This window comes from Hyperoodon ampullatus, assembly GCF_949752795.1.
Source record: "Hyperoodon ampullatus genome assembly, chromosome: 6".
In the NCBI taxonomy this organism is placed as follows: domain Eukaryota; kingdom Metazoa; phylum Chordata; class Mammalia; order Artiodactyla; family Ziphiidae; genus Hyperoodon; species Hyperoodon ampullatus.
In genome coordinates this window covers 70792744-70818793 of record NC_136919.1, presented here as the reverse complement: position 1 = coordinate 70818793, position 26050 = coordinate 70792744, and the positions used below count along the sequence as shown (strand labels likewise).

At 38.9% G+C, this 26050-nt stretch overlaps 1 protein-coding gene across 1 annotated transcript; it reads left to right on the top strand.

The window, feature by feature from the left end:
• Window positions 1–12409: 12409 nt before the first annotated feature.
• CD274 (CD274 molecule) lies at window positions 12410–25722 on the top strand (the record flags this gene model as incomplete). The annotated part of the gene is made up of 4 exons (XM_079707010.1): window positions 12410–12499; window positions 17607–17672; window positions 18565–18906; window positions 25382–25722. The coding sequence occupies exons 2-4, from the start codon at window positions 17621–17623 to the stop codon at window positions 25720–25722; spliced, it is 735 nt and encodes a 244-aa protein (XP_079563136.1). The 5' UTR covers window positions 12410–12499; window positions 17607–17620.
• Window positions 25723–26050: the final 328 nt, after the last annotated feature.

The window sequence follows — 26050 nt, the reverse complement described above, 5'->3', positions numbered from 1 at the left end:
CAGACCGCAGCACGGACCGGGTCTCGCCCCGCAGAGCTTTGGGATTGGCTGGCCATGGCAGGGATTCCGAGCCTCAGCCTATCAGCGCTGCTCTCGTCTCCCTTAAAGGGCCCGCTTGCCTGACTGAGGAAGCCTGGTGTTTTCTTTTCCGCCTGGCGCCTGGGAGGGGCAGGTTAAAAAGGCAAATTCAAAATCCAGCGACTCAAATTTTGAGGGGAGGCAGAAGAAGCATAATGGAAATCTCACTTAAAGTCCTCAGTGAGCTTTGTCAGTTACCCACGAGGAGCCTGAGCAATCCATGCTCCCTCGCAGAGCTAAAACCTCCATAGAGCTTAATGAGCCATCTCACAGTTCTTCACATACTATGTCAACCACCACTTCTAGGCTCTGTTTCTAGAAGAGAATGTGTCTCGTGAGCGGTTGTCACTTAAGCATAATCCACAGTTATAAACATTTGTAAGGTCTTTTCTACTTATAGAACAGGTTTATGTTGAGCGTGGACTTTTTTTCCCATTTGAATCTCAGCACAGACATAGTTTATTTAATTTGTTAGAGCCTCAGCCTACTCCATCTGTTGAGCTGTCACCCTTAAAGTGGCAAAAAGATTAAGACAGAAAACGAAAAAGAGCAGACTTGACCAGAGTTACCAAATTAATTTTTTTTTTTTGACAGAGCTATCTTTCTCCCCTTCTGCTCTGAGAGAGTCATTTCTTCTCACCCCACTAGTAATTTCTATCTTGAGTAAGTCAAGCCTCTCTCCCAGCTTCATTGAGAGAATACTTGAGGAACTGTTGGCATTCTGTTCTTTGTTATTAAATGGCTTGGAAGAATAGCATGAACTTCACCAGGCTCTGGCCTTGAGGAAGGTCAATGAGGAAGGTCACTGGCCTTAGCCCTGGCTGACCATCACATCTGTGGAGAAGGGATCTAACCTTCCCCAGGCTCTGTATGTGAGCGAACACCACACCGACCTGTTGCCGGAGTGACTGGGGCACCACAAAAGCAAAGCCACGTGGAACTTTGACTCTTTAAGAGGGGATAACAATTGGTATGATAGCATTTGAGTACTTGGACTCTAACGTAAGCACACCTATATTTGATTTGATTTCCAGCTCCATCACTGTCACTCTTCATCCTCTCCAAAACTTACTTTTATCATCTCTACAATAGGACTACAGCCATCTAATGTATTGGATTGTGAAGACTAAATGAGATAATATATTCAGGCACTTAGCACCATGTCTGACACAGTTAGCATTAAATAAACAGTAGTAACCAGCAACAGTGGGATCCTGTTACTAACTCTAGGTCTGAAGGGACAAAGGTAAGGGAGCAGTTACTAAAACCAGGTGAGAGCCATAGCTGTGGCTGTATAAGAGGGCTACCAACAGGAGTTATGTTGTTCAGGAGAGGAAAGCAGTCGATGCTGACCTTTGGCCCAGGAGGGTAAGATCCTATAGTTGTAGCCACTGCTAGCACCTCAGCTCCAAGTGGGGATAGGGTGGAAAAGAAAGATACATCCTTCTGTCCTTCCATGCTCTGATATCCTGCTGAAATCTTCCATTGGCTGGATCCACAAGAAAGCCAGAAGATGGGGGAGCCAGATCCATACAGTCTGTAGAGGTTCCTAGGCACAAAGACCTAGGACAAATGAAAATATCCGGCACACCATTTCTACAACCTTGGGTTTATCATACTTTGAACTCCTAGTTCAAAAGGAAGAAATGCTTCCACTAGAGGACCCAGCCATAGCTCCATTGAATTGGAAGCTGAAACTGCCCCCGATCAGTTTGGTTCCTCATGATGATGGAATTGGAATAACTGATCCTAATTACCAAGAGGAAATGGGGTTGCAGCTATACAATGAGGGCAAGGAGAAATGTGCATGACTCCCAAAGATTCACTGAGCATATCTTAATACTCCCATGTGCAATAATAATGATCATTAGATAACTACAGTAACCTGATAAAGTCAGGAGCACTTAAATTTCAGACCGTTCAGGAATTAAAGTGTTGTATCACCATACCAGGTAAAAAATCCTAATCTACTAAGATACTGTATACGGTAAGGGAAACAAAAGTGAGTGAAGTAGGAAATTGTGATTATCAATTTTAGCCTAGCAACAAGCTATAGAGGCAGGGACTACTGTAGCTCTGTATATAAAACGTTAATTGATTATTTCTTCCCTGCCCTTCCTTTCCCTGTTTCCTTGGATGAAGAGTACTGATGGAGACAAACATTATAATTTAGTTTCTAGGTCAGAGTATTGCCGTCACCTCAAAGCAATATAGTACTTGGTAGGACTCTGTGATTCTTATGTTTAGGGGATGCATTTCTCTCCATCTGAGCAAAGGGAAAGAATAAATACTGGGTGGCAAAACAGGTAGACTATCTGGGTGTTCTATTTGCCTCCCCTCATATCCATCCTCCTCCCTTCCTTGCCCTATTCTATACCTCAGCAGCTGAGCTCTTTGGAAAACAGCACCTGGGCTCTTCTCAGCTGGCTTCCATTTGGGTTGGGACTTTGGAGGCATCCACAGGAGACAGGAGGCAGGAGAAAAGAGAGGTAGGGTATGTTTTATCCATTCTTTGTTTAAGGATCTGGCAGTGGTTGTGTCCCTCCACAACTGCAGCTCTTGACCCGTGGCCCCTCCTCTGTGGCTCCAGCTCACAGAGCTCTGGATATGCTCTCCTCCCTTGCTCTTCAGCCTAGAGATGCTATGGGTTTCCCGCTGCTCTCAACCTGATTGTTCTTCACCCCAACTTGGTGGTTGGGATAACTCGGCTGGATGGTTCTCTTAACCCTACCCCCACTCCTTTAATTAGCATCTAAGATCTCTTTAGTCAAACCAACTGAGTAGAATTCTGATTCCTGATGGAAACCCAATGGATACACTTTATACACATAAATACTCTTGTATGTATTTTAAAATATAAGTGAAAAAAGTGACTATGAGAATATCTACTCTGGGAATTGAGAGAAATCTTGGTATAGATATTGAACATATTTTATAGACTGTGGGGTGAGAATATTAAAGGAAAATTATTTCAATATCAAATGACATATAACTTTAACTGGTGTGTACATTATTTCTAATTGTATGAATTTGTGAATGTATGTATATGTGCTTTATACACACATACAAATAGGCACTTTTAAAAATCATTTTGCATTATAGCATAAGGATTTTCATGTTGTTAAATGGAATTCATATATGCCATTTAACATATGTAAGATTTTCAGCAAGTATGTATACAATTTCCATCATTGGATATTTCTGATTTTTTTTGCTACTGTCAGTAACATCATTGTTAATCAACTATGCTCCAATATAAAATAAAAATTATAAAAAAGAATTAGATGGCTTCCCAGAGCCTAAAAAATAACATCATAATGATCGCCTCATATATATATAGCTTTTTAATATTTTGATTGGAAATACTGGGTTAAATAGTATACATATTATAGAAAGAATTGATGTAAAATCCATAAAGTCCTCAACTCATTTAAAGTCCCCTACCTCAGGACAGTAAAGTTACTCAATGTTTCCCTGTATATCCATAAAGTAGTTTTTTAAGAAAACAAAGTTTTTAATTGGGGGATTGGGATTGACATATACACATTACTATGTATGGAATGGATAACTGATGAGGACCTACTGTGTGGCACAAGGAACTCTAATCAGTGCTCTTTGGTGGCCTATATGGGAGGGGAATCTAAGGAAGAGTGGATATGTGTATGTGTGTAGCTGACTCACTTTGCTGTGCACCTGAAGCTGGCACAGAATTGTAGATCAACTATACTCCAATGAGAATTTATTTTTTTATTTTTAAAAAATATTTATTTATTTATTTATTTATTTATTTATTTGGCTGCATCAGGTCTTAGTGACGGCACGCAGGATCTTCGTTGTGGCATGTGGGACCTAGGTCCCTGATCAGGGATGGAACTTGGGCCCCCTGCATTGCGAGCATGGATTCTTAGCCACTGGACCACCAGGGAAGTCCCAGAATTTAAAAAAGAATATTTAGAATAATAAATAAAAGTTTATAGAGTAATAAATTTTTTTAAAGTTTTTGAGGGCTTCCCTGGTGGCGCAGTGGTTGAGAGTCCACCTGTCAATGCAGGGGACATGGGTTTGTGCCCCGGTCCGGGAAGATCCCACATGCCGCGGAGCGGCTAGGCCCGTGAGCCATGGCCGCTGAGCCTGCGCGTCCAGAGCCTGTGCTCCGCAACGGGAGAGGCCACAACAGTGAGAGGCCCGTGTACCTCAAAAAAAAAAAAAAGTTTTTGAAAGTTCAAGAGGTATTCCCTTTTTCTTTTCTTTTTTGCGGTACGCGGGCCTCTCACTGTTGTGGCCTCTCCTGTTGCGGAGCACAGGCTCCGGACGCGCAGGCTCAGAGGCCATGGCTCACGGGCCCAGCCGCTCTGCAGCATGTGGGATCTTCCCGGACCGGGGCATGAACCCATGTCCTTTGCATTGGCAGGCGGACTCCCAACCACTGGGCCACCCGGGAAGCCCAAGGTAGTCCCTTTTAAAAGGATGCTTTTGAAAGGAGTGTGAATTTCTTCATTAAAATGGGAAACAGGTTTAGCCAAGAACTTCAGTCTATGAAGGAGAGCTTGTGTGGGGATAAGGATAGAAGCTCTTCAGTATTAAGCTATTCTGGAATTGTGTTGCTCATACTCTGGAACACAGTCTGAATTTTAACTTTAGACTTCATTCATGGGGCATACTGTAGCCTGGGCACAATCTGAACCAGCAGAGCATCACTGAGCTTTGGACAGCCTTCTTTGGACTTTGTCCATTCCTCAAGTGACACCATATGGCACTGTAATATAATGGCAGCAGTGGACTCAAATCTTGTTTTCTCCCTACCTAGAAAATTTTAGATTGAAATATAATTCACATATCATAAAAGTTGCCATTTAAAATAGTACAGTTTAGTGGCTTTTAGTATATTCAAAATGTTGTTCAACTATCACCCCTATCTAATTCCATAACATTTTCATCACCCCAAAAAGAAACCCCATACCCATTAGCAGTCACTCCCCATTGTCCCCCTTCCACCCCAGCCCCTGGCAACTCTTAATCTGCTTTCTGTCTCAATAGATTTGCCTATTCTAGACATTTTATATAAATAGAATCATACAACATATGGCCTTTTGTATATGGCTTTTTTCACATAGCATAAGGTTTTCAGGGTTCATCCAAGTTGTAACATGTATCAGTACTTCATTCCTTTTAATGACTGAGTAATATTTCATTGTATAGATATACCACATTTTGTTTATCCATTCACAACTGATGAACATTTGGATTGTTCCTACTTTTTTGCTGTTATGAATAGTGCTGCTATGTACATTCATGTACAACTTTTTATACCTATGTTTTCAATTCTCTTGGTTATATACATAGGAGTAGAATTAGCTGGGTTAAATGGTAACTCTATGTTTAATTTTTTGAGGTTGAACAAATACGTGATGCCACCAGCAGTGAACAAGGATACACTTGTATGGTAGTTAAGGGCATAGACACTAAAGCCACAGTACCTGGGTTTGAATCTCAGCTGTACCACTTCCTAGTTATATAAGCTCAGACACGTTGCTTAAGTTTTGTGCCTTGGTATCCGCATGTCTAAAATAGGGGTGATAGGGACTTCCCTGGTGGTGCAGTGGTTAAGAATCCTCCTGCCAATGCAGGGGACACGGGTTTGATCCCTGGTCTGGGAAGATCCCACATGCCTTGGGGCAACGAAGCCCAAGCACCACAACTACTGAGCCTGCACTCTAGAGCCCACGAGCCACAACTACTGGGCTCACACGCCAGAATTACTGAAGCCCATGTGCCTAGAGCCCGTGCTCCTCAACAAAAGAAGCCACCGCAATGAGAAGCCCACACACAGCAATGAAGAGTAGCCCCCCTCGCCGCAACTAGAGAAAACCCACATGCAGCAATGAAGACCCAATGCAGCCATTAATTAATTAATTAAAAAATAAAATAGGGGTGATAATAGTATCTTCTTCATAGGATTGTTGTAAAATGTAGACTAGCTAATGTAGGTAAATCATCAAGACACGGTGTCTGACAAAAAATGCTATATATTTTATAAAAATGCTATATTTATAATCTTTATTATAATTATTGCATTTTGTTTTGTTAACTTGATAGTTGAAAAAGTGATGATATAGTTTGTTGAGGTTTGCCATTGAAATGGAGTAATCAGAGATGATAGTAATTTAAGGAGGTAGCCAAGTCAAGGAAAGCTTTTTTGAGCAGTGGGCGATTATATTTCAGAGTGTAACCTGAATAAAACTGAAGCTTCACATGGTTCAGTCCAAGCATATAATAGCAATCTAAGAAAACATCAACTGACAGCTGAAGCACTTAAGAATAATACATAAGCTTTCTTAAGCAGTCCCTGCAAATGATCTGCACAGCATATTTAACAGGAAACACCTAAAATCTTCTCTAGATATTTCTCTTTCCAAATATTTTTTCCACTTACAGTAGCTGCTTATATTTTTCCTTCTTCTCAACCATGAGGCTTCCATATCACTAGACTAAACCCCTGATAAGCTCCTTCACCTACAGACCATGCCACTCACATAACCCTGTTCCTAGCCAGTGACTCTCAGCCTCCTGCACCTCTGAGAAATTCAGCCTGGTCTCCTACCTGGAATCCCAGGTAGCATTTCAATTTAAGTTGAAAACAGTCCCTGAGCTCTGATTAATAAAATTATCTACCTTATTATATATTCTCTCTTTTGCAGCTCTTCACAAGAGGGACACAACATCTGTTTGGGCCATCCAGGGACATCAAAAAACCATACCCAGAGTTCATTCTTCATTCTTTTTCTCTTCCTTCTGGGGCAAGAATCTCTGGAAGTGCTGCAAAGCTTGGCCTGACAGTGTCCATTAAAATTCTTCCAAGCAAACCTTGGAACAAGCATGTCAATGTTAGACTTTATTCTTCCCCATGCCAACTCCCCATCTTCCTCTTAGGATCTCCAAGAACACATGAAAAATGATGAGTTCACTGGGTTAATTTTTTTGTGGTTACAGCAGGCATTAATTATCCCCTTTATCAAAACCAAGCAAATGAGGGTTATCTTCATAACTGTTGGAGTCTGTGACATACAGAATAATGGATACCCAATGATTTTCTCGATATCAACCCTACTGTATATCAGCTGCAAACTAGAACCACCTTGTCCAATTCACACCTAGGCCAGGCCTCACTGGGTGGGGGAAACTGCTTATCTTCACCCCCTGGGGCCTTGCCTTGAGAGAGTTGGACTTGAAGAGGTAGAAGTATGCCTATGTTGCTTCTGACTTTCCAAGTCTACCTCAGTGTTTGAGGTCAGAGTGTCACTATCCTATCTTACTCTTAAAATGCTGCTATGGTCTCTTTTGCTATGTCAGCTCTGATTAACACAAAATTAGCAAGAGATCGGGGGCCTTTGCTTGGGGTTGTAAAATGTCTATTACTCTAGTCTATAATTCATGTTTCTACTTGGCTTGTTCATGCACAAGCGCGAATGAAACCTATGCTTTCCCCTTACTCTCCACTCTGCCATATTCTGTAAGGAGTAAACCAGTTCATGCCTAGAGTACACACAAACACACACCTTAATGCTATTGCCTTAGCTGATGGCATTTCTCAGCCTCTAAGGCTTCTCCTCTGCATAGTTGTCAAAGGAATGCTCTAACCATAACTCAGAGCCTTTTCCTCTTATCTCTGGCACAGTGTTCCCAGTGAATTTCTTCAGCTTATGATAGCAAATGACCTAGACCAGTCATGTTGTGCCCTGATTAAATCCCATGAGCAGGACCAAGGCCTTGGACCACTTGCAGCATACTGCCACCAACTTTCCATTTCTACAAAGGATTGTATCAATAATTTCTCCTTAATAAGTTATGAGTCTCTTGATGGGTTACAACCAGTTTCCAGTGATAATTTAATGGGAGAGTTTGTGTTTCATTTTTAGACTTCCTTAAAGAGCTCACAAATATTGTGAAAGCCTGTAATTCTGGCTATAGTATCCTACCCTGAAACAGCGTATTACATCATATCTATCATCCTTGATTCCCTTTTCTCTATTACTACTAATATCCCTCAACAAGTTCTATTAGTTCTGCTTCCAAATTATATTTTGAATGTACTCTACAGCAATAGCTCCTAAAGGACTCCCAGCTTCCATACTAGCCCCTCTGTACTCCATGCTTCAGACCACAGCTAGAGTGATGTTTTTGGAACACCAATCAGGTAACCCTACTGCTTTAAATTATCCAGCGGCTTTCCATTGCAATTAGAATCCAGCCCTCTTCCCTTGGTCCTCAAAACCATGATCTGATCTGATTACCACCCCTCCTTTCACTCTGTACTCCAGCCACAATGACATTTGTTCCATCCCTAAAACTTGCCAAGTTTTTGCATCTGTTGCAAAAGCCTTGGTTTTTGCATCTGTTGACCCCTCTACCAGGAATGTTCTTCCTGCAAATCATTTCATGTTTGTCTTCATAATTCGTTTCTCAAATATCGTCTCTTAGAGAAGACTTCCCTGGCCACTACACTAAAGGAGCCTCACATCTAGGTATTCTATCATATTGTCCCACCTCGTTTTCTTTCTTTTTTTTGTTTCTAATAGGACTCTCCAGCATCTGAAATTTATGTTTATTAGTTTATGTTTGGAATCTCTCTCTTTCTCTCTCTCTCTCTCTCTCTCTCTCCCTCCCCCTTTCCCTCTCCCTCCCTCTCTGTCTCTCTCCAGAAACAGAAAGGCCTTGCTGTCCTTTCAGGATAGGGTGGGGAAAAGAAAAAACTACATCTCATTCTTTTATGATGAATCTATTATCATGAATGGCAGATTAATTAGGTTCTAGATCCAGTAACCTGGATGTGACTATAATTGGCCTTTGAATAACTACTTATACCAGAAAACAAAAATCAGTTTTTCCCTTTCAAGTAGAGATTCTGAAGACTTTTAGAGTCTTAGAAGTCATATTGTTCTTAGTTTAAAACCAAGAATGAGTATAAAATAATACTCCTGGAGGCAATTCTACAGACACGTTTGAACTAAATCATGTTCTCGAACCAAGTAAAATGACTCACAAGGGGACTGTTTCATTTGTACAACATTCACTTAGGTTACTTAGTTCTAAGATATTAAATCTATAAAATATTTCCCAGTATTCTCTGAAAGGGTATCTCCCAATTGTAAATTCTATTTTTAGCAGCCTTCAGTTCATTTATTGAGATTCCTTGGAAATAAATATTTACCATAGAGTGTTCCCACCTTCCCACTGCATTTACCTGGGTCATAATTATCTATGGCTGGGTTTGTGAATTCCTTGAGGACAAGGGACATTGTTGGAGTCCTCATCTTTGTTTTAAAGAACCCACAGTGTGGGAGCTGCCCTTTGTAGCCAAGAGCTGCCCTGTGTAGCCAAGAGCTCTTCACCTGACCAGCTCTCCTCCAGCTCAGGACAGGAAGTAAAAGACAAATACAGTCCTTGTTAAGTAAGAGAAGCATCTGAGCATGGGTGTCAAGTGATGAAAGCTGCTACCCCTTGGCCATCCACACATGTTAATTGCTCCTGTATTTTAAACAGTTGTATTGTATAACCAGAGCAAAGTGTTCTGCTCCATGAAATCTGTTTGGCACCAATCTATGGGGGTGGATGGCAAAGGTGGAGGCAACAGAAGGTGAGAGTTGGTGGATGGGGACAGAGAGAGAGAAATGGGCATAACATATGGCAGTGGTTTACCACCCTACACAATCAAAAATAGAACATGGGGGGAAATCTGGATGTTCTCTTTATATATAATAATAAAATGCATTTCTACATATTCAATGAAAACAAAGTAGTTTGTTAATATTTTTTTGTTTGTTTAAGTATTTTTATTATGTCCTGTTCTTGATGATCAAGAAAGTTTACTGGAAATTGCTCCTTCACCAGGAAATTGCTAGTTTAACTTCAGACCCACTTGTAAGAGCCTGGAATCTCTCTCTCTAAGGTCAGGACAAACAAAGATCATCTCTCTTGTTTTAGGGGCAAAAGTGAAAGTAGAACAGGCAGAGATAGAGTGAAGAATGGTGTTGATACCAATTAACCAAATTAGATGGAGGAAGGAGAGTTATAACTGTACTTGCAAAGAACTCTTCGTTCAGTTTTTTCCCTTGAACATTATATCATCAAATTTAAAAACTTCAGTGTGCACATGACTCATGTGGGGATGGTGTCGAAATGTAGACTCCCAGGACCACCCCCAGGAGAATTGGATTTAACAGGTCTGTGGCAGAGACCGGGAATCTGTATTTAAACACCTATCCCAAGTCAACTGTGATGCAAGTGACCCTCAGAAACACTCTGAGAAATAGCACATCAGCAATGATGAGTTTTTAACCTCTAAAAATGAACAGATTAAGAGGGGTGTGAATGGGACATGGCGATACTGGAGATGATCAGGTGCCTAGTTCTATAGCTCTGGCTTCCCACTGCTCGTCTCGTATCTCAGCACTCCTCCATCCACTTCACCCAAATCACAAAACACGAACAAGGTTTTGGGACTGATGCCCCCCTGGCTGTTAGATTTTCATATACTTTTTTGAAGTGATAAAATCTCTTTTTTTCTAAACACACCCTGTTTTTCTATCTCCAGATGATATAAAAACTTCATTAAGAAACTTGATAAACAGCATAGGAAAATGAATGGCTTCATTAAGAAACTTGATAAACAGTATAGGAAAATGAATGGAAACAGGTGGGTGAGATGAACAAAATCACAAATCATCAGATTAGTAATATGTAAATCACTGAGGAGAAAGCTGAGTAAATACCTTCCATTACCATCAACAACTTCAGAGAAAGGCAAATTCCATTCACCTCCTGCCTTGCCTGCTGATCATTATGTAGACCTTGAACATTGCTTTGGTAAAACAAATAAGCAACTAAACATCCCCCCCACTGCCCCCAATTTTAAAAATTATTCATGTATCATAGAGGCCATCTAAGAGGATATCACTTATTCCTGCCTACTCAGTAAATTATTTGCTCAGGAAAACTCAGCTAGTTAGTGGTAGGTGGCTCTAGAGCCAGCTTTTACCCACGTGATGGTCATGACCCCACTAGCAGGTCTTGAAATCTATGTCCTGGGTCTTGAGTGTCATTTTTAGAAACATAGAACTGGTTAAATAGAAAATATCACAGGGAATAAAGTTGAGAAAACGCGGCTCTATTTCACCATGTGGCCTCAAAAAGAGATTTGAGCTGATCTCCAAGTCTATTACAATTTTATTGAGGCTAAAGAGAATTTCACACTCCCCACCAGATTGTAAAGGCAGTATCATCTTCTGTATTTTTCCAAGTTAAAAAATAAAAATATGTGATATTCTAAGAATGTGAAAATTCTTACTTTGGAAGCAAATGCCGTATCCAAGACAACGGACAGCTCAAAATTAATTCATTATGCAGTAATTTGAATTGCAGTTGAGATAAATAAACAGGAAAAGCAAACAATGAAGAGTCCAATATATCAATTTAAAATTAAAAAGAAAGAAGAGAGCGAGAGTGAGACTGCGCTAGAGAGCGAGAGAACGAAAGAGCAAGAGAGCCGCACTTAGAAGTTCCGAAGTGGGGAATGCTTGACGCAATTCTGCCGCCGCCTCAGTATGAGTCACGTGGTTTCAGCTTGGGCTCCACCATTGATCCGGAGTTACCAGAGGATTTTCTTAACCCTCACCTGTGCTACCCCAACGTGGATCTCAAGGACGGCAGGATAGCAGGGATCCAGAGCATTCTTAAAAGGTTTAAGTCCTGATGGGAAGTTATTTTAATGACAAAGCAATGATAGTTTCACTATGTCGAGGAACTTTGAGGAAGTGACAAAGTCCACGTTTTAAAAATATATTTCCTATCACACACACCTACTTTCTAGAATAAAAACCAAAGCCATATGGGCCTGTCGTTTTACTTTCTATATGTTGTAGATTTATAGCAAGTTATCAGGATGATCCGTCATCTTGTAAAAGCTTTTATCAGAAAGAGGGGAAACCTCATGGCAGAATTTAGAGTGTGAATTCTGAAGGTAAAACCAACGTCTGAAATCTTTGCGATGATTTCGGACGTTGGTTTGTTTTTAAACATTGTTTAAAACATCAGATATTGATTTGTTTTCATCTTTGAAGCTTTTCTTTTGAAAAGCTGATTTACGGGAAGCCGGACTTAAGTTTCACTTTTGGTTTCACTTATCTAACTTTTTATTCCAAAAATGAAAAATCCGCTTGTTTTCCAGATTACAAGTTTAGCGGCAGCGTAAGAAAATCCAGTCGGGGGCGTGGGGTGCTGACCCGGGGGCGGGTCTGTCTGGCAGGGGTGGGCGGAGAACTCATCCACGCTATAGCTCTTTAGCTGCGGGCCGCCGCGGGTGGTCCTCGCAGTCCCGGGTGCAGTGCCGAAGCCTCCCCGCCAGCCGAGAGTCTCCCGCCCGCAGGTAGGGAGCATTCTCGCTCACTGGCCAGCATCTTTGGCCATCTCGCTGGGCACTTTAAAACGGAACGTCAACAGACCCTTTCTTTGGGATGGAGAGCGGAGAAGGGAAAGGGAAAGCGTGATGGTTTGGGTGCAGTAGAGCCGATTAAGGTTAATAAGAACAAGTAACAAGTTTAGCCTTTAACTAGGGGGATTCAGTTTTGCTTATCTTGTAAGTACATATATGTTCCTGCGCGTTCACGAATGTGGTCCTGAGGTGGGTAACCGGGTCTAGAGGGAAATTCCTGGGTTGGAGGTCGGGACACCTGGGTCCTAGTCCACCTTTAGCTGCTCACTAGCAGTCTGATCTGGGTAAGTCATCACACCTGCAGCATCTCTTAAGGTCCCTTCCTGCTGTAAGAGCCAGGATACCCGAGCCCGAGTTCTTTGCTCTATCCGCTTTGAGGACTAAAGGAGTCCTGAAGGCGGAAGAGAGGAGCCTAAGGAAAAAAATGTTAAACATTTCTTAGCCACATTGAGCTTAGCCTATGTCAAAGTTCAGTCTGGGTTTGTCTTACAACACAGGGAGTCTTCATGTATCATTGTTCCACCTTGTTTTGTGCACCTAATGTGGCTGATTTTCTATGGATTAAATTGCTTTCTAAAAATGTGATTTTTTTTAATGGCTACATTCCATGGTGCTGGATAACCAAACAAAATTAATCCCCCATGCTGGACATAAAGATTATTTACAGTGGTTCACTATTTTAGCCATTCACTGAACATCATTGCATATAAATATCTGGGACATTGCTGATTATTTCTTTCAGATTAACTCTTACAAGTATAACTACTTAATCAAAGTCTGAATGTTTTAACAACCTTTTGATACAAATTGAAAATTGCCTTCCAGAAAGGTTGTACCAGTTCACATTGACAGTTGCCCAGCAGTTTTTAAGAACTGTGATACTCTAAAGAAAAAATTACCTTTTTTTCAGTGAGGTAGAGTAGGCAGAGGTTACAGGACAATAGTTAGAGTGTGGTCTTAAAGGAAGCCACAGAAATACTATTGGGAATTGAACCACAGCTGGGAAATGTACAAGAATATCTCAGTGTGACTGAGGGGAAGGAGAATGGACACAGGGTTTAGTCGAGTTAAATAGAGTTTTGTATTTCATAGAGTTTTAATAGATCAACTCGATCTGTTAATCGGGTAGGTTTTCAGCTTACTTGGAGACACATTTTCAAACTCCAGGAATTTTTAAAAATCAAATCATAGTACATATACATCAGGTAACAATCAAAGGAAACCCTGAACTAACAGGTATCAAGACACTCCTTGCTTATACTTTTGAGAAAAAGCTTGAGTTCTTTTCCCTGTCTTTTCGTCCTACCCATCCTACCTTAGCAAGCTAGAGAAGTAGAATCAGCTCCATAGTGTTACACCGGGTTCCCCCGGGGACAAACCTGCTTCCCCATCCTGAATGAACCATCGCTTCTTCCCTAGTTCACGTTTTCCTTGCTCTTTGAATGTCTCAGTTCTTGTCTGGGAATTCAGATATACTGTCAGAGTTTCTTCCCTGAAGAAGATGTCAGTGTTCTCAGACCAACTGCCCTAATGTGGAGTATAGAGGTCAAAGACCATGTCTATTTACATGGTCCCTATCTATCTATCTATCTATCTACCTATCTTGCCTCCACTAACAACAACTGCACTCCAAGGGAGTGGAGCCTTGGAAGAGGAGGTATAATGAGGAATTAGGTAAATATCAGATCTAATCCATCACCTTCCAGTAAACTTTTATTACTTCTAAAATTTTCAACTAAATTCATTAAAGGATAGGAACTCCACCAGGGTATGCCATAAACATTGGAAAAGTTAGTTGAAATCCATGAGTGGATTTAATGCCCCTCTGTTTTATTCAGTAGTTCTTTGCTTGGAGTTAGGGCATCTTAAGTTTTCTTCTGCCCGATAAATGTATTTGTGTTTATTATATCACATTAGTATTTTATAATTGTGGTATAATCAACTCTGGCCCAAGTAAAGGATAGGCAGATAGCTGCTGCAGCCTCATTTCAGCAACCTTTGTGTTCTCACAGTTCTGGCTGTCATTCCTGTTTCCCATGTATAGGGCAGACAGAAAGGAGTGAAATAAGAATTATGCACCTAACACTAGCAAGAGGATGATGATGGTTTGTTTTATTTTACCGTTTTTGTATGTGTATATCTATATGAACATGAAGGATTCATACAGGTTGATAAGAAACCAGTAAGATAAACAGGCCAAAAAATGATCAGATAATTCACAAAAGAACTAAAAAATCAACAAACTTCAAGTTGTACTTTGTAATTAAATTAGAAAAAATATATATTTTAAACAAAACCAAGTGCTAGGTGAAGACCCAATGTAACTGGCACCAATTATCCACATGTATCAAGAACCAGGAAAATGTTCTTTGTCCTTGATCAACAGTTCTGCTTGAGGAAAATCTGTCCTCAGGGTCTAGCCTGGGACCTGGTACACAGTAGACACTTAACAAATATTTGCTGAATACACAAATACTTATATTTTTAAAACTGGAAACAATCCTTACCTAACAACAGGGAAACTAAACATTACGGGACCACTAAACAAGATACTTATAAATATCATGCAGTAAAATGGAAGTTATTTCTCAAAATATTAAATGAAAAAATGGGTGTTATGTGTATAATTGTTCTTAAAAGCTTCACGGGGAAAAGACTGGAACAAAAATGTATACTGAAATGCTCACAGTGGTTGCAAGGTTTCTCAGCCTTGGCACTGTTGACATTTTGGGACAGATAGTTCTTTGCTGTGGGGGCCGTCCTGTGCATTGTAGGAGGTTTAGCAGCATCCCTGGCCTCTACTCACTAGATAGTAGCAACCCTCTCTCCACCCCATTTTGACAACTAAAGATGTTTCCAGGCATTACCAAATACTCCCTGGGTTAAGTGATGGAATAGTGGGTGACTTTCCCCTTCTTTTCTTATTTGCCATATTGTAGTAATATTATTTTAATAATGAAGAAAAACAGAAAAATAAACACATGCCATTATTCTACCTCAACTCTGATGTTTGGGGTTCTGGGGTTCTTTCCATTATACTACTCTGTCTGCCAAACTCTCTGCAGCTTGGCAAGATGAAATGGTTCATTAAATTTTGTTTTTATTATTTTCTAATAAAAGTAAAACATATTCATTGGTTTGAAAATCTGGACACAGGAAAATACCAAAGAAGTCATTCACAATCTCATCTCCCTTTTCTTCTTTTTCTCCCATCCTTTTTTCCTTTTGAAAATCATAAAGAGATAAATACCTGACTATTCTTCCTTTAATTTTGTTCCTAGATATAATCACTGTGAGCATCTTGGTATGGATTTTTCTGTAAATTTCCATGTCTAAATATACACACACGGATTATTTCTTTTTTAAACAAAAGTGGATTTCTGCTACATATACTGTTCTGCAACTTACTTTCTACATCTTTACAAAGTCAATACATCTACATGTATTCTTTCCTTAATGGTATTACATTAGATGGACATACCAAAATTTATTTAACCATTTAGGCTATCTAGGGTATTCCCAGTTTGGGGCTGGTATTAGCAATGCTAATCCTTTGGCATCTATTGTTACATGCATGTGTTTTTGTTTTTGTAAGATATATTTCTCAGAGAGGAAGTGAAAGCTAATATGACATATACCTTTAAGATTTTAATGGAGATTACCAAATTGCCCTTCCAAAAAAGGTTATACAACTTCACATTCCTACCATTAGTGGGTAAGGAAACCCATTTGTTCATATCCTCAGAAATGCTAAATATTAGGAAACCTTATAATTTTGATCAAGCTAATAAGTGAAAAATGGTGTCTCATGTCTTAAACTATTATTTTTTCTTTATTGGTAAAATTGAGCATCGTTTCCTATGTTTAGATATCATTTGTATTTCTTATTCTCTGAACTGTATATTAGAACCTTTGGCTCATTTTCCTGTTGGGTTGTGTGTACTTTTCTTATTGATTTTTAGGAGCTATTTATATATACATGACATAAATCTTCTGCCTTACATATGTGTAACATTGATTAATTGATCAGTTGTGAGTTTTTGTATGTGTACAAAGGTCGAAGAGACCCTAAGGCAGAAAACTGGCTTTCTTCTTAAAATGTAAATATATGTATTACATGAGAGAGAAAATACATTAATAAATAAACAGATTTGCTGAACTATAGAACAGATCTTCTCTATTTACTCATCTACTGGAATATATGCTCCTAGAGGAGAGTGACTTTTCTTTCCTGTTCACTGCTGTATCCCTAATGCCTAAATTAGTGCCTGGCACAGAAAAACTACTCAATCAATGTTTGCTGAATCAAAGAATTGGTAGAATTTCAAGCAGGATGACACAATGAAGTGTAGAATCTAGGCAGATACCCCTGAAAGAGGGCTGTGAGTGAGTCACATCTTAATGTGATGTGGTTGAATCTAACTGTTTCTCCTTCTCACTCCCCCTACTACTAGTGGAATCAGTTTATTGAGGGAATGGAATTTATAATTTGGGATAAGCAAAGGACGAAAGAGGAGATTTTAGAAGGATGGAACCTGGGGGAGAACTGGCGTGGTTGGGATAATAATGTGGAAGGCTTGAATAGTTAAAGGGTAGGATGAAAGTATTCAGCTGCTAGGGGGGAAAAGGCATTGAAAGGTGGGAGATAATGGAAGTCAGATTCTCCTTCCTTTGAAATTTTGTATAGGGCAGGCTTGGATTTCTAGATATGTTACACTGCAGGAAAAAAACAAGAAGTATTTGAGAGGATTTTGGTGCAGTATTTTCTTCTTGGTTTCTTTTGAGTGTAGAAGTTTTTTTCCAGGCCTTATAATTAGAATTCTCATCGTAGTACCTTTTTTTTTTCATTTAGCTTTATGTGGCTGTGGGATATTAAGTGAAGGTATTGAACTTCTAAATTCCCTGCTCTATTTCAGCACTTACAAATCAGTCATTGTCTGGTTATCAAAAGACAATTTCAATTAAAACTGCCAAGTCCCATAATGTCTGGGTATTCAATTATTGAGTAAAGCAGTTTTCTTTTTGTGTTTTCCATAATTAGGTCATTCCAGAAAGATGAGGATATATAGTATCTTTACATTCATGGCTTACTGTTGTTTGCTGAAAGGTAAGACACCAAATCCTTTCATTAGGTTCTATAACTTAAATATTTTAACTGTAAGATAAAAACTGAAATAATAAAATAGGTATAATTTTTGTAGAGAAGACATTCTATTTTTCCTTCATTATAATTCATAAACATATTTCATAAACCTATTTCACTGGACAAAGATATAGGGAGTATGGACACATCTAAAGAAACAAAATTAACCCATATCCATTTATCCATTACTCATTATCCATTATCCATTTCCCAAGGGTAATTACTTAAAATATCTGAGGAAATGGCCTATGTGTATACTTTTATATGCTTGTTTTAAACAAGGGCAGGATCATTCTATCCACCTTGCTCTATGACCTGCTTGTCCCAGTGAGTATATTCTAAGGAAGAATTACAGTGTACATGCAGTGTCAGGGTAACACAGTACTGGCATCAGCCTGAGACCCTCCCTAAATCTCTGTACTCATCTACCTCTGGCCAGACAACTGATTAAGAGTTTCGGGCAGTATGTAGAGAGGACTATTGGAATCTATGATTTAGACCATGCAAAAGGCAATGAGTGTCGAGTCAAAGGACATTCTGGGGATGTCCACATGAAACAAAGTATCCCTGGTTATAAGTACCCCATTACCATATAATATTTCTACAGTAGTGTATGTTTATGAATTTTGGGACTACAACTTGTTTAGCTAATCTTATTATTTTAACTCAGGAATGAGATATACATCCTAAAACATGTCTCAAGCTCACTGGATAAAATATGTATTTCAGGGAAGTAAGTCCTTAAATGTAATTATCACATAAGTGAGCATATAAAGCTTTTATAAACCCTGCACTCATTCTATAAATTTTTTGAGGAATTTTCCGTCTTCTAAAGATTGGTCATCTTTCTTTTCAGCATTTACTATCACAGTTCCCAAGGACCTGTATGTGGTAGAGTATGGCAGCAATGTGACATTGGAATGCAGATTTCCAGTAGACAAGCAATTAAACCTGTTGGCATTAGTTGTTTACTGGGAAATGGAGGATAAGAAAATTATTCAGTTTGTGAATGGGGAGGAAGACCTGAATGTTCAGCACAGTAGCTACAACCAGAGGGCCCTGCTGTTGAAGAACCAGCTCTCCTTGGGAAAGGCCGCACTTCAGATAACAGATGTGAAATTGCAGGATGCAGGGATTTACTGCTGCTTGATCAGCTATGGCGGTGCTGACTACAAGCGGATTACTTTGAAAGTCAATGGTAAGATCTATTATAGATAGACACAGCCTTTATTAAAACCATGTCTCAGTGTTGAGAACTTTTCAGTCTTGGAAGTCCAGCCTCACTTTCCACAGCAGCCGTCTGTTCATTCATTCATTCACATACTCATCCAATGAGCATTGCTTGAGCACTTCCTATTTGATAGTCCCTGGAGATCCAGAGCCAAATGTGGCAGTCATGTTTCACAACACGTTCAGTTTTCCTAAAAATAAATTCCTAATCTTCACTTTTTTATTATTATAAAAGTTATATATATATATATATTCTTGCAAATAATTCGGATACTGTGGAAGAGAATAAATGAACCACAAAAGTGTCTCTCCTCCCTTCACCACTATCTTCCATGGCATGCAAGGATAATAGTCACTATTTGTGTGTCCCTCCAAGAATTTTTAAATTCAATACCTATTTCTTAATTTTATGAGGTCTGCCAGCATTTTTTCTTTGAACCTCTCTACGTCAAATCCAAATAAATATATTAAAGACAAACCCCATTGTAAGGTTCACATTCAAAAAGACTTGAAGTCAATCTATGAAGGCAAAAAGTAATCATGTCAAGTATTGAATAAACTATTCTTCCTCAGAGACAGTATAAACTATGCTCACTAGGCATACATTCATCTTAAAAATGTGTACCATTTTTATCTTGGAGTGTTGAAGAGGAACTGTGTCAAATTCCTGGGTACTGACCTATAAATATGACATCAGGTCACCTGGGTTCAAAGTTTTGGGTTGCTTCTAGCTCAGTAAAGGAAAACACCTTAGCTGACCACCTCTGCTTTCACTGTTAAGATTCATAAAATTGAGAGCTGAAAGGATCCCAGGCAAGAGCAGCTAATCCAAACACCCAAAGAACAGAAATCCCCCGAAAGGATCTCTACTCACATACTTCCTTCAATGATACCCCTGTCATTTGGACCTCCCTTCTATAGCCTATTGTAATTACTTTCTGATATTAAGCTGAAATCTGCCATCTCTAGTCATAGTTTTGAGATTATCTGCTTGCTTCTTTTGTTTACATGGTGACCTTTTAATATGTGACTAGAATTAAATCATCATCCCTTGGTGTTTCTATTCCTGACCTAAGTACCATCAATCTGAATGTCAGGAATATAAATAGAAAAAAGTTTACACTTATCATAAAGGGGTAACTAATCATTATAAAGTCAAAATCAAAATTATATAGGAATTAGGAGAAATGCATCTGTTTTATGGTACATTGCTGGGTCTCTGATTCTGGCTCAGTTAATGCTACTGTTGTCAAAATGTCACTTGTCTTGTGAGGTAGATTTAATTTAATTGTATCTTACCATATGCTTCTCCATAACAGATATTCATGAAAGCAAGCTGATGGGATCCCAAGTTGGGATTTTTAACTTTTCTTCAGTCCATCAGCAAATATCAGGCATACTATGTTTCAAGGCATTAAAGAAATTATCAAGACTTAGCTCCATGAACAGCCAGCATTGCTGGATCTAGGGTGGGGAGGAAGAGCATAAGCCTGGCAGTCGGTTAGAAGGAAGTATAGAATATATGTCTCTGCTTCCAGAAGAAGTCTCTCATCAGTCTGTAGGGAGTATGCAGAGAGTGGAAAAGCTGTCCCTGTAGTGAAGAAGGGTGTTCTTCCAGGTTATCTGGGCTCTGTAATGTCCCTTGTGGATTTGTGATTTCCTTTGCTGTGGTTTGACACAATGGGAAATCTTTTGGCACTGATGGTTTTTCCAAGGAGGGGTCCTTGGTGGAGGAAAGCAGATGACCAACCAGATTTGAGGATGTGATTTGTTTGACCATTCCATTTTGTACTATAAATTACTAATTTGGCATCCTAGTCCCAGTCCATCTAGTTGTCATTTGCACATAGTGGCCTTGGAGGTCAAGTTGAGCTGCACTGAAAGCAAGTCAGCTACCAAGCTTCAATTGCACTGAGGCAGTGTCACCAAAGAAGTGTGGTGGCCAGCTTGCATGAGCTTTACAACCCAGGGAAGTAGAACTCCTGAGTCACCTCCATATGCAAACGATTTCACAGTAACGCTGTCGGGCTTCGCTTCCCATCACTGCAAACATGTGGTAACACAGCTTCCCCATAGGGAGTTTACTCACCATGGGATTTTAAAGGTGAAGCATTTCAAAACTGAAATTTGGAAGAGTTTAGTTTTAGATTAACTCAATTGTTATCACTTTGGTGTTATTGCACCTTTCATGTTTGTTTAAATACCAGACTCTCACGCATCTGACTTTCAGTTGAAAGTGTTATTTTTCCTTAAACACTGAATCTAATAGCAGGGAAAATGAAGTGCCCATTTCTACTTTCAAGAACTTAAATGGGATGAGGCACTGAAAGAACAAAGTATGTATAGTTATCCTGATAAAGCTAATTTGTTCATATGGACCAAGGATTAACTGCTATCATTCCATCTCTCCTCCAAATTCACCAACCAACCCTGTTTAAGTTTTCCCTGTAGCATTATTAAATCCCCATCTAATATATCATGTAACATATCATATAAATGTACCTACATATTTTGTTTATTATCTCTCTCCTTCTTCTAGAATATATAGTCCACAAAGGCAGAGATTTCATCTGTTTTATTTATTACTGTATCCCTAGGACTTGGCATATAAGAGTAGTAGTGTGATAAGACCCCACAAAAATATATATGTTGAACGAATGAGTGAATGGCATATTTCCTCAAATAGGATAAGCCTAAAAAATTTGAAACATGAACAGGTTTGGATATATGAAAATTTATTTCCAAGGCTGTTCATCAGGAACTGTCAATACTTTCTAAAGAATACCACATGAGTGCACTTTGGTAGTAGTAAGAAGAGGAAGAGCAGCTCTAGCAGTAAAAGCAGTAGTAATTAACACTTATATAGTACTTATGTGCCAGGCCCTATCCTAAGCACTTTGCCTATATTATCTCATTTAATCCTCAAACGACTCTATGGAGTAGGAGCTTTATCATGTCTAAGATTTTTACTGTCTCTGAAATCTGAGTGTGTCTTTCAGTAGGTGACATCTTAAGAGTCAGTGATATGTGGTGTTATTCTTCTCATTTCATGGATGAGCAAACTGAGCTCCAAAGAAATTAAGTAATTTGCCAAGTTCATTAAACTATTAAGTGATGAAACCAGGTTCTAAACTCAAGCAATCTGGCTCTGAAGTCTGTGCCCTTAACAACCAGGTTTATTTCCTGTATTTGTACCTCCAAAGTGTGTATTGAGTTGTGTGTGTGTATATATATATATATATATATATATTTTTTTTTTTTTTTTTTTTTTTTTTTTTGGGGGGTACGCGGGCCTCTCACTGTTGTGGCCTCTCCCGTTGCGGAGCACAGGCTCCGGACGCGAAAGCTCAGCGGCCATGGCTCACGGGCCCAGCCGCTCCATGGCATGTGGGATCTTCCTGGACCGGGGCACGAACCCGTGTCCCCTGCATCGGCAGGCGGACTCTCAACCACTGCGCCACCGGGGAAGCCCTGAGTTGCATAGTGACTTCAAAACTACTGTTAGCTTTTCGTTGTCTGGATGTAATAGTTGCATTAGAACATGTGTACTATAGATCTAGTAAACCAGGAGTCTGCAAATGTTTTCGATTACCTACCCCATCAGTAAAACATGTTAAACTAATATATGTATGTGTGTGTTTATAAAGAATATACTTGTGCTAATATATGTTGTATCATCAGAAATTGACATTTTTATTTTTTTTATTTTTTATTTATTTATTTATTTTTTTTTGGCGTTATGCGGGCCTCTCACTGTTGTGGCCTCTCCCGTTGCAGAGCACAGGCTCCGGACGCGCAGGCTCAGCGGCCATGGCTCACGGGCCCAGCCGCTCCGCGGCATGTGGGATCCTCCCAGACCGAGGCACGAACCCGTGTCCCCTGCATCGGCAGGCGGACTCTCAACCACTGCGCCACCAGGGAAGCCCCAGAAATTGACATTTTTAAAGGCAAAAGACATTGAATACCACCAATTTCATATGGTTCAACCTAATACATTGCACATTCTATAAATGTACAAAAATAGAAATTTTAAAAAGATGAAATGAAAATTTAATAAACAATATTTTCAATGTCTTACTAATTATGATGCTTCACTATAATTAGCTAATATTTCAAGGCATAATATATCTTAGGTGAAATTTATCATTAACAAAAATGGATGGTCTTGACAATCCTAAGGTTTTTTAACCAATGCCTTGTCGGATTCAATTAGGTACTTGTTGTTTTACTTCATAAAGTCATGGTAAGAAGTATCACTCTTGCCATTTCCTTTCGGTTTTTGCTTGAATTATTGGTAATATCTTCAATCCTCAGTTTCTTTGTGGGAAACCTTTTAATTAGTTGTTCATTTTGTAAGCAGGTTAGTTTAGTTAAAATTAGGTGAGAGGGACTTCCCTGTGGTCCAGTGGCTAAGACTCCGCACTCCCAACACAGGGGGCCCAGGTTCGATCCCTGGTCAGGGAACTAGATCCCGCATGCCACAACTAAGACCTGACACAGCTAAATAAATAAATATTTTTTTAAAAATTATATGAGAGAACCTGAATATCTATAATAATCCCAAACAAGTCACTGTCCTCCCTTAGGTGTTATAAAACTCCCCTATTCCTTTAAGACAAAGTGAGGCCCAGTGTCAATCAGTAAATCTTATTAAGCTTAGATTATTTCTTAATTATTATGATAAAAATACATACAAGTGGAGGTTCTAATATTTTCTTCTTAAACCCAAATACATGTGCTCCACTTGAGAGACTAATGAAATGGATGTTTAATCAGTGAGTAGAATGAATCTGCTAATTTGTTGGGCCCTTAAAGGTACAGTACATTTATACATATGCCCAGGCATGAAACAACATTCTCCTTTATTCTTATTCCATTAAAAATAATAATCAAAGGGTAAAAAAGCAAACATTTTACCCTTAAAGTTTACTATTAACTCTGATTTTAGGCTTGGAATTTTAATTGTCCAAAAATCAAGCTATGTGCTATATGAATTAGAACCTGTTATGGTAATATTATTTCATGAGGTATAATCAGTGGATTCCTTTTTAAAAGAATGCTTAAATATAATAGATAAAGGTTGAGGATTCAAGTACTCATGAGAACCATTATTTATATGTTTTGAAATTGTAATTATGTTGATTTCCAATGTTTTCATTGAACATAATATCATTATTTCAGTTTTGTTTGATCCTGGCTGTATTGTATTAAATCTCTGTGAATATATCATATCACAAAGCCATTGTTGTGTCTTTAGTAAAGGAATGGAGAATTAAGGCTCTAGGTGGACCATTAGTGGTTACTCTAAAATATTAGGAGTAAAATAAAAATTATGCCAACAGAATAATAACATGTTAACATACTTGTCATGAATAAACATGAAAAAGATCTTAGGCATTGTAAATGCACTAAATAATCTACTAGAATATTTAGTACATCTGGTAACTTAATCCTAAAAGGGTCCCAAACTTATGATCTAAAATTTAATCAAAGTTTCTTCCTTCAGTATAATTAAATGATTTATTAAAATAACCAGCATAAAAGTTTAAAAAGTAAGTATCATAATATGGTATTCTAGATGAGATCCTAGAACAGAAAAAGGACATTAGGAAAAACTAGTGAAATGGAACAAAGTATAAAGTTTAGTTAATAGTACTGTACTAATGTTGGTCCCTTAGTTAGGATGAAAGAACAGTGGTAATGTAAGATGGTAACAATAGGGGAAACTGGGAGAGAGGTATGTGGGCACTCTGTACTATCTTTGCACTTTTCTGTAAATCTAAAACTATTGTAAAATTTTTTAAATGCATTTAAACTTTAAAAATTACCATGCAGGAGCACGTACCAACTTTTACAATGACGTGATACTATTTTCATACCTAATTTCTGATCATTTACCTAAAATTGGAAAAGTGAATGGCCCATCAAAATGAGATTTTCTGTTTATTAAATAAAGTCTAAGAAAAACAGTACTGAACAGCTGGAGATGTTCATGTTTATAAAGACAGGTTTACATCAACAAAGAGATAATAAATTTAAGAATTTGGCCCTTTGTAAAAACTGTAAAACTTTACTGCGAAACATATAAAGACGAGTAAATGGACAAACATATTTTATATTTAGATAGAAAGACTACTGGTTTAAAGATGACAATTCTCTTTTAATTATTCTATACATTTATCAATACTTTGAGCTCAATAAAAATAACAATATGTTTTTTATAGCAAGGTAGTTGTTCCTTTAAGCCCAAACTTGGCCCAAGTATGAGTGGAAGAGTTGAGGCAGAACTACCAGGCATTCCCCACTGCTGAAACATCTGAACATTAAGCTTATTTCTCTGAGAACAGCCTGAATTGGTGTTCTTTCTAAGGTAGGCAAGACCAAGCCACGTGTCTATTTCTGTGCTAAGTGAAAGCCATGCCTTCTTTTTGCTCATGACCTAGCTCCATACCGCAAAATCAACCAAACAATTTCTGTGGATCCAGTCACCTCTGAACATGAACTAACGTGTCAGGCTGAGGGTTACCCTGAGGCTGAAGTCATCTGGACAAGCAGTGACCACCAAGTCCTGAGTGGCAAAACCACCATCACCAGTTCCAAGAGGGAGGAGAAGCTTTTCAATGTGACCAGCACACTAAGAATCAACACAACAGCTAACGAGATTTTCTACTGCATTTTTCGGAGATTAGGTCATGAGGAAAACAGTACAGCTGAGTTGGTCATCCCAGGTAATATTATGAATGTCTCAATTAAAATGTGCCTAGTACTGTCCCTTGGTACCTAGCCTGATGCCTGCTCATTGTAAGCTTTCATTGTTTGTTGAATGAATGAATAACACTGTATTTACAAAATGCATCCTACTTCCTCACCTCCATTCATCCAAGTCATATTGCTACTTAATAAACATTCAGCAAATATTTATTGAATATGCGGTATGTGCCAGGCATTGGGGACTCAGTTAACCCTCTCCAGGAAGTAGATAATAAAACAGGCAATCTCATTTTATGTAGGACATGCTCTTGTGGCTGGGGGATCTAGGGCAGCACCTGAGAGGAAGACTCAACTCAGGCCAAGTTTCAGGAATCCAAATCTGAGCACATCAGAGCTGTTTC